This window comes from Buceros rhinoceros, unplaced genomic scaffold, assembly GCF_000710305.1.
Source record: "Buceros rhinoceros silvestris isolate BGI_N320 unplaced genomic scaffold, ASM71030v1 scaffold17389, whole genome shotgun sequence".
Lineage (NCBI taxonomy): Eukaryota > Metazoa > Chordata > Aves > Bucerotiformes > Bucerotidae > Buceros > Buceros rhinoceros.
This window is the reverse complement of record NW_010433628.1, coordinates 27,459-44,192: the sequence shown is the minus strand read 5'-3', so window position 1 is coordinate 44,192 and position 16,734 is coordinate 27,459. Positions and strand designations below refer to the sequence as shown.

The 16,734-nt window shown below is 42.4% G+C and overlaps 1 protein-coding gene across 1 annotated transcript in view; it reads left to right on the top strand.

Annotated features, from left to right (window-relative positions):
- The window catches only part of NFIA (nuclear factor I/A), a gene marked incomplete at its 3' end in the record, with an annotated part of 89,879 nt that overhangs the window by 66,132 nt on the left and 7,013 nt on the right, over positions 1 to 16,734 (top strand). The window contains exons 7-9 of the mRNA XM_010144189.1: positions 1 to 122; positions 13,029 to 13,207; positions 15,734 to 15,899. The exon at positions 1 to 122 is cut by the window's left edge and continues 6 nt beyond it. Of these exons, the coding sequence (XP_010142491.1) occupies positions 1 to 122; positions 13,029 to 13,207; positions 15,734 to 15,899 (467 nt within the window). The remainder of the gene's footprint in view (positions 123 to 13,028; positions 13,208 to 15,733; positions 15,900 to 16,734) is intronic.

The following is a 16,734-nucleotide window of genomic DNA, read 5'->3' as shown; positions in this document are numbered from 1 at the left end:
ATCGCCAACTACATTAAAGAAGTCAGAGAAGTCTGGTTTCAGCAGTCCCTCGCCTTCGCAGACCTCCTCCCTTGGAACGGCTTTCACACAGCACCATCGACCTGTCATTACAGGACCCAGAGGTGAGGCCTAACCCAAGAGCCCCCAGGCAGCTTAAACGATAGCCATGGCACCCGGTGTCCTTCCTAGCACCTTTCCACGGAAAGTCATCACCAACTGTGGCCCACCCAGTGAGGGGCTGTGCTTCAGAAGCTTGATAACCCGGAGGCTGTAGTTGTCAAGACCTTTGCTAGGCTGTTTGGTAAAACTCGTGATGACCATTCAACAGTGCCTGAGGTGGAAACGCTGGTTTCTGGGGGCTTGGGGGTTTGTTTGAAGAGAGGGTGGGGAAAGGGACAGGATGTGTTACAGAGGGTGTCTTCTGCTTGTGCCCATCCGAAACAATTCAAGTCTACCTGCTCAAGATAGGGACCCATCAGTCACTTCTGAACCTGTCCTCCAGCACCGTGGCTTTGTTTCTGCCTGTCATTTAGTGCTCGTGTTGTTGCTCTCAGCGTGCTGAAGAACCACCTTGTTAGGGGACGCCTCCGAAGTTGGTTCCTGCAGTGCTTTGGCTGGTTTCCTTCACAGTACTCTTCTGAATGACTTCCCAAGTAAAAGAGATGTCCTCTGGGTCTAGATGTGCTTATAAATTGTCGTTAGAAAGAAGCATTTGCATTTAGCCTAGAAAACTAAATGCAATGCTCAGTTCACGTTTGGAAAGGAACTCACTTGGGCATAGTGACACAGACAAACGCATGAATCCTCTTACAGACCTCTTTGGAAGATATAAAAATAGGAGTGAATGGTTGTGGCATGCTTCTGCTATGAAATGTTGTCTCATTTAGAAAAGATGATTAAGGAATTGGTCGGATGGTGGAGCATAAAAAGACATTAGCAAGTCATACTAGAAATTATTTGGAAATGTCTGTTTGGCATTAGTGTGGTTTTACTGAGGGCAGCATAAACCAGGAGGAGCCTCTTTGTCTGTACAGTCCAAGTGATGCAGTGTGAAGCAGTGGAGTTGCACTAAGTTGAAGTGAGGTCAGAATTGCATTTCATGGGGTTTTGTGCTTTATTAAATCTACTTATTGTAGTTTGATTCATTGTGGTTAATCTCGTAAAAGTTATTTATTACCCTTAGACATACACCTAGATCCTCAGAAGATATTTAGGCATCTAAGTTTTATGCAGATTTGCCTCGAAATTTGGATCTGAGCTAGGTGGCAAATATATCTTCTTTTAAAAGCTTTGATAATTGGTGATACTGGTGTGAATAATGTGACTCTTCCATTAACATTACATTCAGTGCACATCAGCTGAGTCGGAATTTCTGTCTTCTAGAAGTTCAGCCTTTTAGATTTGAGTTGTTGACTGATTAGTTAATAGGCTTTTCTGCATTTAGCTATGTTTAACCTGACACTTATTTTTTAGGGTCATTGAATGCCTTTCTCGGCCCCTGTTTAGACCCTCTGTATTTTGGATTTTTGTGTAGTCAAGAGAGGAAATGTATCACCGGTGAGGTCTTGTTTGACTCTCATCTTCAGTCCATTTTAAACAGACTTTGTCTGTGCACTGGGGGGATATCCATTGGCTGTGTCTGAAGAACAGTCAAAGACAGCCAGAATTTGAAGGGGCAAATACGACGACTCCAGTTCCCAAAGTTTGTTTGTTTCGAAGGAGATGTCTTTACTAACTCCATAAAGAAGTAACACAGCTTCTGATCATTGTGGCTCCTAACAGGTTAACCAAAACCGTTCTGCAACACCATTTAGAAGCATCTTCTATTTTATGCTTGTTCACAAAGAAAGTCTTACAGACTTTCAGGAAAAATCCCCTCAGAATCCATCCATGGATTCTTTTAGTGTCATCATCCCGGAAGAATCTCGTTCCAGACTTGGAGCTTTGTTCTTCTGGGACATTCCTCTTCAGTATTCTTCTTCCACAGCACACTGGCTGAGTTTATTTCTCTTTTGTAACAGTCCCTCTGTTAGCACAGGGTAATATACTGAGATGGATTATTCCCTGCAAATCCAGCTTTGTTCTTTATCCCGCTCTCTCTAGAGTACTTTAGGCTGTAAGCAGAAGGGAGAAGCTTTTCAGGTATCAGAAGTGGCAACATAAAGAATATAATGCAATTGTATAAGAGGATATAATCTTTGAGCAGTTCATATCCACCAGTAGTTACTGGAGGTTGTAAATTTGCAGAGATGATAGCTGTAACATGGCACACACTTGTTGCGTCCTCTTTGGGTACAGATGCATTATGTAAATGGTCAGCAGCAGGTCACTCTGAGTGGTCTTCAGCAAAGCCAGAGCAGGATTTAATCTTCAGTCTGCAGAGATATTTCGGAGAAAGGAAAGTCACAAATAAGTAGGTCACCATCAGATTAAGCTCCTCAGCCAACTGAACGAGTACGAGAAGGTTCAGTCTCCTTCTGATGTTCATATGTGCAAGTTTATCACTTGGATGTGTATATGAGATGCATTTGTAAAGCACGATCAAAATAGCAGAGAAGAAGCTGTAGACTATTCATGGCAGGTGTTGTCATTGACAACCAGTGATTTATAACTTCTCAGGAATGTTCCCAGATCTTTCACATGCTTCCAAACATTCCTTAGTACGCAGTGCACGTCTTGTGCTAGGGCATCCCAGGATACTGAGTGCCCTTCCCAGTGGTCCCCACAATGTGTCGTTTTGGAAACAAAATGTGCTTGGAGGAGGAGTAGATCCTTGGGATGCTTTCTCAGCTACAAGGTGATCCATTCAGTGAGCCGGTTGGGAAACCTCTGTTCTCCTGAAATTGTCTGCACTGTACTGTGTTGTGGAAGGCTGTGCACTACTTTCCTGCCTGCCTTGGTGCTGCTGCCAGTACTCAACCCAGCTGGGCAGTAGCCAGCAGAGAGGATCTGAGCTGGCTGACCAAAGGACCAGATGTGCAGTGAGTGCTGGCGCACGGATGCCAATGCTTCCGTGACTCCTCAGTAGTTCCAACAGATGGTGGTAAGATCCAAGTTTCTTTGGTGATAAGCTAGCAAAGTGATTCATGGAGCCTCGCTTGATGATGGCAGTTTTTTGGGCATGACTCCGTGAATGCACCATATGTCTTCTCTGGACCAGTGTGGTTAGGATTCAGTATCTGGCAGATGGTAAATTGATCACCTATAGGGTGGCTTTAGCAACACTATCAGTTTTAGAATTTATTTCAAAGCCTTGAAAATTGGAGCGGTTAGACCTCGATCTCCTACGCAGCATACTTTCCTTACCTGCAAGTTAGATTATTTGGTGGTCAGGGGAGCTCACCACAGTACTCCAGTATTGCAAAGCCATCACGTATTGCTGGCATCTGACAAAGTTTCCCAGACATTAGCCAACTTGAACTCTTTACCAGACAGTGAAGGATTTAAATACTGTGGGTGACAGCAGTATTTACATAAGTGGTTTTAGGCTTCCGTGTACTGCTACTTACACTCTAGTGACTTCATATCTGGAGCTGGCTGAAACGTTAAATTGACCATGATCTTGTAAACTGAGGATATACAGCAGCCTGTGCTGTAGAGCATTCAAGCATTTCCACAGAATATGACAGCATAGATCCTGCAAGGCAAAAAGCAAGGAAGAAAAGGCAAGGAAAGGAAAAAAAAAGGAATGAGATGGTATGTTAGGAAGATAAATGAAGGAGAAACACAATTACACAAAACAAAAAATACAGCAGAAGGGAAGAACCCAAGGAAGTGGGTGTGTGAGCAGAAAGAGAAGGGATGAAAGTCAACTAGTGGAGTGGTTCCCATTATATTAATTTCCTCCATAATAAGCATTGACATTGAGATTTTTATCGGGACAAGGACTACCTCTGCAGGATAGCACTCTCTGTTCGTGCCAAAGTGGCAAAAAACTTTGTGTCACGTATCTGGGAAGACATTGTGCGCTTCCCATTCAAAATTCTCTACAGAGTCACCAAAATATCAGTGTCCGTTAGCTGTCCTGTCAGCCAGCTTCCAGTGAATCCAAGTGAAAATTCCTGCTAACTTGCTCCGGAGCTACCCAGTGTAAAAGGACGTTTTGTAATATCCTCTTGTGTCCAACTATCCGTGGCTGCTCCTCGGCGCTGTCAGCTGGCAGACTGCTGTAACCATCTACTTTCCTTTGGATTTGGGCAAAACCAAAGTGGTGCGACTTCATTCCAGTACACCTCAGGTCAGGGGATGGTAACGTAGGGCAGCCAAAAGAGGAGAGAGCCACACCACATGGGTGAGGAAGTTGAGTGGAAACCATAAATAGCAGAACGCTGCCCCACAGACGAGCGTTGCTCTGGCGACGGCGAAACACAGCGTCAGGAGAGCCGACTGGGTAGGTGAAGGTTTTGATTTTCTCCACTCGCTTCAAAATAATACGACATCGAAGGAAAAGCGGTTTCCCAACAGATGGCCTCAAGGTCAGGGTTTAGCAATTACGAGATGCCCTGCCCAAACTGCCATCCAGTCCTGTATCCCAGGCAGGGGAGGGCAGAGAGGAAGGCAGGCAAACGGTTAAAGCTCCAGCTAAACAAAAGTCAGGCACCGTGTAATTAAAACTCTACCTTTGTTGTATTGTAAAGAGTTAGCCTGTGCCATAGGAAATATTTAAAGGAGCAGGCTGTTCGGCTAATTTGTGTGCGAGCAAACTGCTTAGACAGTCCTATCCTAAATTAACTGTAAGACCACCCACCAAGATTGCCTCATAAAGGGCCCTGATTGCTCAGCTTCGTTTTGTATAACCGTTCAATAATTACTAGATAAATGCATAACTAAAAGCTCTATTACACTAATAATTTGTACTGAGATAGATGTGTGGGACACCATGCTGGGTTAATTTGTCATCCCTGCAGCAAACTTCTAAAGAGGGCTCTTTTGCAGAGGAGTTGTGTTAATATGTTGCTCCAGCGAGGACATGTTAGAGCAACAAGATGACTTGGGCGCTTAATCTCCTAAAGAGGCAAAATGCCTGGAGGGTGAGTGCCAGGAAGAAGAATGGGGGGTGATTAACGCAGTGGACCCAGATTTAAACTCATCCTGACAAAAGGAGCCGATCTAACTGAGCGAAAGAGTGAAAAAGGGGGAGTGTTAAAAATACTAATAGGATTTCATGCATCCCTAAAAAATAATATAAAAATAAAGTGCTGCAGGAACAGAGTATTTCACCCCTGCCTTCACTGATTCTGCCTTCAGTTTCTTTGCTCCCTTTGATGTACCCGTGAAGTTAAACGATACGCTTTAAACAGTGCAGTGAACTATAATATTTTTATCTCTGCTTTATGCTAAATTCTTCTAGCTTCAGACACACACAAAAAGCACATTATTGCTTTAAATATGGAACCCATGTTTAAGCATCAGAGCTCTGGATTTTCAACCTCCTCTATTGACAGAACCATAAATCATGTTAAAGTTAAGTGAATTACTGTAGCGTAGAACTATAGCTTTAACAATGTTTATGTAGTATCAGCTTACCATCTACAGAATGAAAGGGGGGGAAAAAAACACTGATATTAGAAATGGGAATGTGGAGTCCTATTAACTTAACAGCAATATATCACTCCAAAGTCACAGATTCCATTACCATGCCCTTTTTAGTATCAAAGCAGAATTATATCATCACACACATAAAGGTTGTGGGTTTTGAGAGAATTTACATTTCTATTGTAAACTTATCATGTGCATTTCGTTATAGGAAAGACATGATATATTCTCCTCGCAGTAGTTTTTATCTTACATATGGGAACACATCACATGTATTAAAAACAATAATAATAATATGCAAAAGTTGCCAGCAGTTGGTGTGAGGTAGGATCTGTACCAATAGGTTAAATTGGGGGGTTTTGACCTCTGGCTATTGTCTCGGAAGGGAAGAGTGATTTCTGCAGGTATGATTTTTATATCTGTACCTATATAATCGCTTCTATAGTATTCCAATCTGAGGCAGAAGAATTTTGACATGTTTTAAAACAGTCTGTTCAAAATAGCTGACTTAACTGGCCCCTTGCCTATGTCAGAATCTGGGACCAGTGCTCAGGTCAGCTCCACAGGTTTTCAAAAGCAGCCTGTAGCATTCAGCAATCCAGCGTACACCAATAAACCCTGTGCCCGAGCACAGATTTGGGCGTGTTTTCCTTTTGCTAGGAACTCGGTGGGCCTTGGCAAAATGTCCTGTTTCCTCCCTCTTGCTCCTACAAAATCTCTCCCAGAAGAGTCCTTCTGAACAAAGGGTCCAGGTGCCTTAACGCTGCTCTGGTCTTCAGAGTGACAAAAAGGGGCCGAGAGCCAGCCCTGACCTGGAGATACTGTGGGTCTGTTTTGTCGGCCGTGCTTACCGGCCACCTTCACTTGACTTCTGGAGCGGAGAGATGGATATTCTGCGGATCAGTCCTTTGTGACGTCCTTGGGCAGGAACAGGTCCTCCATCCATCGCATTTGTCTATCTCTTGCATTGGTCAGCTGCTTATATTGTATTTTGACTGTTTCATCTCTGTTTGCCCACATCATGTGAAAGTATCAGTGATACCTAAATTTTACCCATGCTAAGAGGGTGAGGAGTATTTTTCTTCTCCCGCCCCATGATTTCTCAGCCTTGTCACTGCAAAAGGGAACGCAAGATGTGATCGGTTTGAATTGAGCTCACTCATGGACCTGACAGACGTGGTTCTGAGCAGACCCTTTGCACTGTTATGGGACTTAAGCAACACTTGAGTTTTCCAGTGATCTGCATTCCCTGCTCAGTCCTACCCTCAGCAGCTCAGTATTTAAGTAGAGGCAAATCCTTGCTGACCTGAATAAGAGATTGCTCCACATTTATCACCCTAAAGTCTGTTCCTAATGGGCAGTAGGAAAAATGGGGACTTTCAGAAACCTTTGAAAGAGTTACAGGGGTGCAGCTCCCATTGAAATTCAAAAGCAGTTAATGAATTCTCTCAGGACCTCTGCAAATCCCAGCCCAAGTTTCTTAATTATTTTTTCTTGTTTGGGTAACTGCTTTCATCACAAAAATCTGTGGGCTTAAAGCTATTGTTTTAGGCTTCTATTCTTTACCTCTTGTATTGTATTATACACAGAAGTGTAAGTTCCTTTCAACAAATCTGGATTATTGCCAGATCTCCTTATTAAAAAGTCACTCTTCATATTTCCGATAAACACAGCTGTTTCATGGTGTTTGAAAGCATTTCACATCAGCCAGCATGGTGGCTTAGCCAATTAGTACTCTAATATGGTCAATTTTCAGAATAAGTACCTTTGGGGTACAAAGGGTGGGATACATCTTGCATAATTTGAACTGGCACTTGCATCACTTAAATGCTAGGAGGAAGCTTACAGCACACAGGGAGTTAAAGTAACTTAGAAGCCTGAAGTGGAAATATTTAGCAGAACAAACTGTTCTATAACATTTCCAGGGAAATGACTTTTAAAAAAATACTTATTTAATTGTAATGAAGCCAATTATAATGGCCTCAAAAACAAGCTGATAAAAATGATCCTGTTTCATTATGATTATAATGTTACTATTTCTAGGAAGATTGATCAATGTTTAATGAGCTATTAGTAAACTTAATTATCACTTTATAGAAGAGGTATCTGAGCATCATGCTCTAGTGAAGCCAATCCACTGTTGGCCTGGCCTGATGGGCCAGCCCTTGTGCCTGTGAAGGAACAGTGGTTTGGACTCCCCAGGCCAACACTTCTTTGACCAGGCAAGGTGTGCAGGGTGAAGCTAGGCTTTTCCTGAGTGGGAGGAGAGCAGCACTGAATCATCCTTTCGAAGACTTCAAACGACTTTATGAAGAAAGAAATTCCAACCAGTCATCTGGACTTGAGGCTTTTTGGAAGAGGAGATGGAAGGTGGAGGGATAGATACGTCTCCCCATCTGTTGGGCTGTGCAGGTGGAGAAATCTTTCTGAGCACTGCAGGTGCAATGATCACAAAGTCCCTTTACCACATCAGTGAGTTCTCCCAGGGAGAAAGGATCCCACGCGTCTTTATTAGGAGTGCTCCTTTGTTGCAGGAGAAGGGGCTGAGAAGGGCACTAAATACCTGAAGAGAAGCATAATCTGTTTCAAATCAACTGATTCTTTATTATCTGGTCATTGGGTTGGATAGAATTCACAATTTTGGCTCTTCTTCATTTGCCTTGGACGTGTGAAGTGCCAAGCTAATCAATGAATGCGACTTACTTTATTGGTTCCTTATTTTGTTATTGGCTACTACAAATCAAGAAAGGGAAAGATGAGACAGGGCTACATAATCGTTTGAATTCAGCATTCTGAAAAATCCTTACTTCTGCGCCGCGCAGCACCAGAAACTCAAAAAAACTCTAAGAAATCCAGTGTAGCACACAACAGCTGTACCGCATAATTATTTGGCCCAAGAGCAGTAGTTTTAAAATACTGGTCTATCTGTTGCAGGCCACCATACGTTATCATCTCATTTTCAATAAAAAGTCTGGGATGTTTCAGATGAGCTTCAATGGAATTAGAATCATGTGTGCTTTGAAATATTTATGCCTGCCTTGAGATGGAAGGATAATTCCTGCCTCCAACCCTCCCACACAAATAGCAGATTTAATAATGCTGGATGGTCCAACTCCTCCGAACTTACAGCAGGTAGGAACGAAGTTCTGATCTGGAATACAGGTATTTTCATAGGTTGTAGGACTTAGGCTTTATGTCATTTAGTGAGGTCAATAATAAAATATACATGTCACAGGCTGAAAGACGCCAAGAGAAATATAGTTTGGCAGCACGGAATTGCTCAGGGATACATAAATAATAAGTCAATAAGTAAATAAATAATAGACAAAGACCTATTTTATCTTCCATTTGAAGATCTCAAAGAATTTACAATCACTGGTTGAGACTTGGAGCATCCCGTCAGAAGCACCTAAGTAGTAAAAGACCCTTCTCATTCACAGGAGAGTTTGCATCACTCTAGGTGTGGTTTTTAGAAGCAATGACTTTGTAATTTTTATTAAGCCTGTCTGAAAATGATGACTGAAAGGACTAGCCCATGGTCTCTTGCCCCTTTTAGAGGCAAACGGGGGAAACAGCAACCTGCTCTACTACCTCATGTCCTTTAACTGATTAAAAATGTTTGTGAGGATCCATATATTTGGAAACACATTGTGTTCTGCCCTCAGAACTTGTTCGAAAGGCCATTTTTACATACACCAGCGCTGGTGATCACCATGCAGCTAGCGGAGCAACGGTCTGTATGTGGGCCAGCAGACTTCAGGCCTTAACATTTAATTCCTTCTCTAGTATAAGGCAGGCACACTTACAATGTTGATCGGTTTAACAGTAGTAGATTCTTCCTCTTATCAAACAGACTTTTTTGCCACTTGAGAAAATTAGTATTTTCCAGACAGACTGCACAAAGAAACCTTTTGGAGACCCTTATTCCATTTGTCACTTCTGATGCTAATGCATGTGCTCTGAGAAAATGAACCCGACGTGTCAGGACATGGCACAGACTGACGACTGATGCCTATTCGGTCTTGTTTCCTTCCCCCATCCAGTCTTTCCCATGATCAGCACAAAGCCCTTGGAGGCAGTGCAGAGAAGTTGGCCAAGACTCCGAAGAGGAACCACTTCCTCCTTCTTGCGGCACTTTACCTTCCTGAATTATCGTTGATCTTTTCTGCATTCATTTTCCCTCTCTCTCTCTCTTTGGGAAGATCACCAACGAATGCTTTCCACTTTGCTTTCTTCCCTGACATGCTGAGGAAGTCAAGGCAACAGAGGAAGACCCACTGCTTCCATGCCTACGAGTATTTCTAATAATCATAACACATCTTCCATGTAGCAAATCAAATTATTAAATGAAGAGCTACACTTTGGAAAAGCTAAATACAGTGTGGTCTCGGGCCTGGCTTTGAATTTCCACATGTTCCTCGGGTACAATTTTTCACTCATTCTTGTTTGATTGAAAGAGCTTTCCTACCTCTTTTACCCCCAACAGAAGGAAAGGAATGAATTTGTTCTCAGAACTATGCAAAGGACAGTGCAGTTGTATAACAATTTCAAATAGTTTTTACAGAGCTGGTGCTAAAATGGGTTTTTTAAATAAATGGGGTTTTTTAAATCTCATTTCTTAATTAGGTGTTTGCCACATAGATTTTCATTTCTCACTTCAATCTTCATCCTTCATCTTCTGTACAAGGAAGGAGGGAACTATAAAAGGAGATATGAAGAAAGAGAGGAAGAATATGTTTTGTATCGAAAAAAGGGCAGAAATATTGTATGCTAATAAACATTTTGGTGTAGTCATCAAAGTGCTTACCATCGACTTCAGCTGAACCAATATTCATGGCAAAATATTTTTACAAGCTCTAAAATGACTGTTGCTTCCTGGAGATGATGATACCTTCATACCTGGCTATGATGTGTCGCTAAAGCAGTTACACCTCAGGGCTTGGTGTAAGTGAGATCAGAGGCTGACACTTGGGGTGGAATCCACCCAGCTGAAGGTGCGTGTGCAGAGTGGAGGTGTCTGCCTCAGAGCGAGTACCCATGGGCTCCCTTCAGACCCACCGGTGAGCCAGTCAGTGAGGTCAGTGAGGTCTAGTCAAAGGCAGTGGTCTATTTTAGGATGAGATGAATGGCTGCTTGAACACCATTAGTTCTGTTTAATTCTCCATTGATTCTAAGATAATTAGCTCCATGGTAGACACCCACATCTCCTAAGGTGAATCCCACGTTATCTCTACCTTTGAAAGCACACTTCAAAGTTACAGCCTCTCTCAGGAGGTTTGGGACAGGAAAATAGCCCTCATCTCTGCCTTTGAAGAGCTGGGTTCTTTATCTGAAGAGTTCTCAAATATACTGTAATTTAAGATGCAAACTCAGTGCAAAATTATTTGTCTTAAAAGTGAATAAGAAGTAATTAAGTAAGTTTGTACAAAAACAAGAGATAAGGCCCGATGTGCTGACAGGTCGAACAGGCTGGGCACACAGGTGTTTGCCTTGGCCATGGAATAACTGTCAACATTTCCATAACAAGGAGTGTGGGATATGGGATATGCTGCTTCTTGTTTCCTTCTCCCAAGTGCAGCACTACAGACCCAGCACGGCGGTGGGAAGACACTGCTCTCCAGGTCAGCCCACACGCCACAGCGTCTCGGTGTTACACGACAGGTATAGCTCGTGCTTTTGGAAGAGGTTCTCTGGATATACAACTGCTTTGACCAGAGGTGGTTGAAGGCTGCGTGCCAACTTGTGGTTCCTCATCTCCGTGCTTCCTTGAAGTGGTGTTTTCTCATTTAGTACCACACATTTAGTATGGGTGCCTCTTTCTGGTGTGAATATTTTGAACAGTGTTAAGGGGAGCAGACGGTGGTACAGAGGAGCTTTTCATGGCAAAGATGAGCGCTTCATATTCATCCCATATCAGCACTCCAGGCATGAGTGCAGCTTTTTTTGGTGGTGTTGTCAAAGCAATCATTCCTATCCAGTCGTGGAGAAAGAAGTACATAGAAGTGCTGCCCAGCCCACCCTTGATGAATGTTTACAGGATAAAGCAGTGTGTTTCCTTGCTGCTGTCTCTCAGTACATGTTTTATCTGCGTCTTCAGGCTCTGAGTTTGCTAATGCTTTAATAATGCTTAAGAAAAAAAAATTAATAAAGTGTCGTATTATTAAACTGGCAATGAACAAGACTAAGAAGCAGATTTTGGCTTTTATTTAACTGAGGGTTTTTCATAACATTCGTCATGAAATGAGTGTTTGCTCATTTGTATTTGATTTTTGTTGACTTTCCTGCATCTCTCCAATTTTTCAAAAAGTGCCAAAGGCTTTTTCTCTCTCCCCCCTCCTTGTATATTTAACTTCCTTCAAAGCCAATACACGAGTTTCTATAGGATACTACCCCCCTTGCATGGCCTGTACCGCGTCGGTTCTGTGTGGTGTGCCAGTGCAGTATATGCACATGGGCACCCTCGAATGATTACTAGGGTAGGATGCCAGGGGAGCCACAGCGATGTGATGATGATGACTGTTTGGTGAGAAAGAAACTGTGATTTAGAGATGAGCCGTTCTAACGGAGGAGTGAATTCTCATTTTAGAGGTTGAGAGGGAGAACGCAAAGCACTCTGAGTGGCAGGAGCTGCTACCTCCTGGTGACAGCTAACAGTGGAAAACACTGTTGGCTAACAAGGATCCAACCTGTCGTATCCTGAAGGCCAAGGAACCAGACAAGGGTGTCACATACCATAGGAGAGCATAAGGCGCTTGTAGTTGTGCTGCAATCAGCCGAGGGTACAGTCCGTCATTGCCAACGGGCTTGTGTACGTTACACCTTTACACCTGCACTGTAGTCCATTTTCCAGCTGGCTTGTTGGCCCATAAATTCACCAAATTAAACTTCATCCCTGAGTGCAAGCTGGGGGCTTACTGAAGATTTGAGCCTGACATTATTCAGGAGAAATGTAAATGTAATTTTCAAAACGATCTTGCCACTTTGTGCATCTTCATTAGATGAAAACACATTCCTTAAAATAAGTGTTCCTCAACTGTGGTGAAAAAAAGCCGCCACAACAGGAAGTGATAGACCTTCTTTATATCATCAACCATTTATAGTACAATATAAAATGGATTCACACATGCAAATCCACGTTATATGAAGTGTCAATTAAATCAACCTAATCTCCCAAACACAGTTTTTTATTGCCTGATTGATGAGGACTGCTCTCAAGGTGATGAACAGTTTTTCACTTTCATAAAGGACTGATGATTCCTTTACACATGTCCACTAGAAATAGAGAAAACCCTTCAAAATGACTGGCTCTCTTTGCTTTCAGGATGTAGACGAAGCGAGCGTAGAACACAAAGTGGTCTAATATAGTAATTGTGAAGATTAGATGTGTAAACAATACTGTACCTTTAAAAAAAGACTAAAACTACATTAGATTTAAACTGTTTTCTTTTCCAAAGGCAAAGCTCTATATAACTTCTTTGTTTTCTTTCCTATAGCAAGTCCACATGCAACACCATCGACTCTTCATTTTCCAACATCACCCATTATTCAACAGCCTGGGCCATACTTCTCACACCCAGCAATCCGCTATCATCCTCAGGAGACTCTGAAAGAGTTTGTCCAACTTGTCTGCCCCGACGCTGGTCAGCAGGCTGGACAGGTGGGGTTCCTAAATGTAAGGAAGCCGTTTTTATTTCTTCAGAAGTGTTTGTCCTATGTAAAATTAACCGTGGGATTATGGGATTATTTTAACAGCATGTCGCGTACAGAAACACACCTTTGCTAGTCATTGGAAGAAAAAAAAACACTGCTACTGCAAAACTATTTCAAAAAGCAACAAAAAGCCTCCCCCAAAACCCACTCAACCACACTGTGGTGGAACGAACTCCAACTGTCAGAGAAGCTGGTGATTCAGTGACCTTTTGGGTCCCTCCACAAATGACTTTGCTGCCTGCGTTGTAACCCTCGTGGAACCAGGGTTAACAAAATACGAAGGCAGAATAATTTTTATTAATTATTTTTGAAGATCAGGGGGGAGTGGGGGGGAAGGAGCAGGAAAAGGGAGGGTGAGAAACAGATGTTTCAGATCAGCTAAGTTCATTAAAAAAAAAAAAAACCTACTGCCTTATAGCACTTTAGATCAAGTTGACCAGTACTTGAACTCGAGATGTTAAAAGTACAGTTTATTATGGTTTGTTATTTCTGTAAGCAGTTATCTTTTCCCCTTATCTCTATGAAAAATTAAGCAGAGTTCTAAAGCTTCAAATAACCATTTTCATTTTTTTTTTAATCAAATAAAGTGAATCGTCTCGCTATTATTGAAATAGCATTCTGGTCAAATACAGAATTTATAAATTTTATGTAAATCAAATCTAAAATAATGCTCTGAATATTTCATGAAATGTAATGCATGCAACTTTTTCCAGCCAATGAAGTAATAACTGGCAAAATTACTGTTTCTCTCCTGACATACATGCGATTGAAAGTGTTAATGAGAATTAGTTTAATTATTAGCATCTAATTTATTACACTTGTTTAATAAGCTATATTGTTCTCGGTGCTTTCCTTTCCCTAGCAGAAAAACCAACTCTACTTATTGCAGCCAGCACCGGCTTTGAATAATGTCTGCAATATGTTAGCAGATACATTTATGTCTAGACAACAAATCAATATAGTGCTTTTCTTTTTTCCTTGAGTATTCATTTACTTAATTTATCCCAAACCATTCAGCATTATGAACTGTTAGCACACTCACAATGAACATGCAGCAGGGGTCTTCTTGGCAGGAAAGGGACCTCATTGTGAGACAAGATAGCGCTGGAGAGATGTCACTAATGTAGGAGTTTATTCAAGGTGCTGGGTGTTGGAAAAATAAATATCCCTGAAGGATGGCTTCTTACAACACGAGTAACTGCAGCCTTTGAAGTCGGTGGGCGTGCTGTTAAGTCAAATGTGGATGAATTGGAGGCTTATTTATGCCCCGAACCATTTTTGCTGTAGCCCAAGTGTGATTTGCACACACGCCACTTCAAGGCCTTTTGGCAGTGCCAAAGCAGGTGAAATGAGAACAGGGTCCCGAGCGCTCACCACTGTGAGTGTTTTGTCCCCGGTAATTCAGGCTAATGGAAACCCTAACAGGAATTAAAATATTATTTTCTTTAGCAGTACTTAGGGTATGGATCTGTGTTCAAAGCCGAGCTTTTAGCATCAATGGCAAAGCCCATGCTCAGTGCCAGAAGAACTGCAGTAAGATCAATTTGTAGAGTGCTGTTGAAAGTGATCTCATCAGTTTTGTCACTAAAATGGAACACCTGATTCACAGGCTGTCCTACTTTCTCTTATAATGGTATTTGGCATCTATCTGTACGCTTTTCAAGTGTCCAGGCTGTGTTATATTTAAAAACAAAATGGGGAAAGGGGGTGGGGGGCATTTTTTTTAAGCCTGCTTCTTGTTTTTATGAGCCTTGAAAAACACTTCTACTTACAGACAGGTTTTTCTGGTGATGAATTGAAAGACCTCGCTTGTCTCTCTGGGCCCATTCTGCCTGTAACTGACCACATCCCACACTAAAGGCAGGCGTTTTTTTCCTTAACATGTAAAATGAAGGAGTTCCAAGCTCAGTCATCTCTCCATGTGATCCTAATGGCAACTAAACTATGAGCTACGCTAGCTCAAAAGGGATGTGGGAGAGCAGTTGCTTTAATATATACTCATTCATTTTCCTGTAATAAGATATCAACGTGACTTTTAAGACCACCAGAAATGCTTGTTTTTTCTGTTAATGAGCAGTATCTTTAAGAAATTTACGCTCCAGACCTAGGCACTGATATCCTAAGGGTATAGCAGAGACATGAAACCGGGGGATTTCAGCGGTCAGAAATACTGCAGCAACTCTCACCGAGCAGGAGTTAGTGGCTGCAGGAAATGTAAAGCGTAGTCAAATTTAATCCAGGGCAGTTCAGGCCAGCTGCTAACAGGACAGATGTTTAAAAGCAAGAATTTCTGTAGGTTCACAAGGTTCACAGGGTCTGAGACAAAGTTCCTTGAATCCAATAGAGAGTTTGACCGAGCGCTTTCTTTGCCACCTCTCAAGTAACTGTAAAAGTATTGCACATAGCTTTCAACTCTATTGTTATTGCTGGAGGTTACCAATAGCTGATTTTTAGTATAATTTTTGTCTGTTTGCTTGTTTTCCGGCAGCCCAATGGTAGCAGCCAAGGCAAGGTGCACAATCCATTCCTTCCTACCCCAATGTTGCCACCACCACCTCCGCCACCAATGGCTAGGCCTGTGCCTCTGCCAGTGCCAGACACAAAACCTCCAACTACATCAACAGAAGGAGGGGCCACCTCTCCCACTTCTCCAAGTAAGTATAGACGCAGCGGGAACCAAGGGCCAAGAGCAGCACGCACCGTGCTGCTGTCAGCATCTGTCGGCTGGTCAGAGATGAGGACTGAACTAGCTCTTGGGAAGTAGGAGAGCTCTGCTCTCTGTGTACGATGGACACAATTCTAAGCTGCTTCTGTAGTAACGAAAACACAGTTAGCTTAAGGTTGCGGTTTTATTTCTGACTTTGTGGGCATTCCACATAACCAGATACAAGAGAAATCAGGGCCAGTAGCTAAACTGTGACACTGACCTTTGACCTTTGGGATCTTGGTCACTGTCGTGAGGAGACAAGTTGGTATCTCTAGTCAGGCTTTAGAGGACGGATGCTACGTGGAAGTCAGATTGAAAACATTGCTGCTGATACTGGGCCAAAGTAACATCTCTTTTGAGTTCACTTCATCTATAGTTCTTTTGGGAGTAAGTCTTCCTAGATTAACCCAGACGTCTCTCCCTCATGCCTTGGTTCCTGGGTTCTACATTTTGAGCAAGAAGCTATGCTATTTCTTAGGCCCAGGGAGAAAGCTTTACTCCTCTCTGCACCACCCACACGGCTCCCATATGTATTTTGTGTAGCCACAAGTCAAATACACAAATTCCTGGATACACGCTTGGGGATACCACTTTGGACTCACTCTTCTGGGAAACAAATGCGATTCAGCTGGATTTGATGCTTTAAAAAAAAGTCTGGATGTTTAGGGAGTTAATTGTGAAATGATTTAATGAAGCCATGCTCAAACTGACATTTAAAAACAAAAGGGAAGCTTTCAGTGCTTTAATGGCAACTGTAGGGGACTTGTTCCACAGTGAAGAGC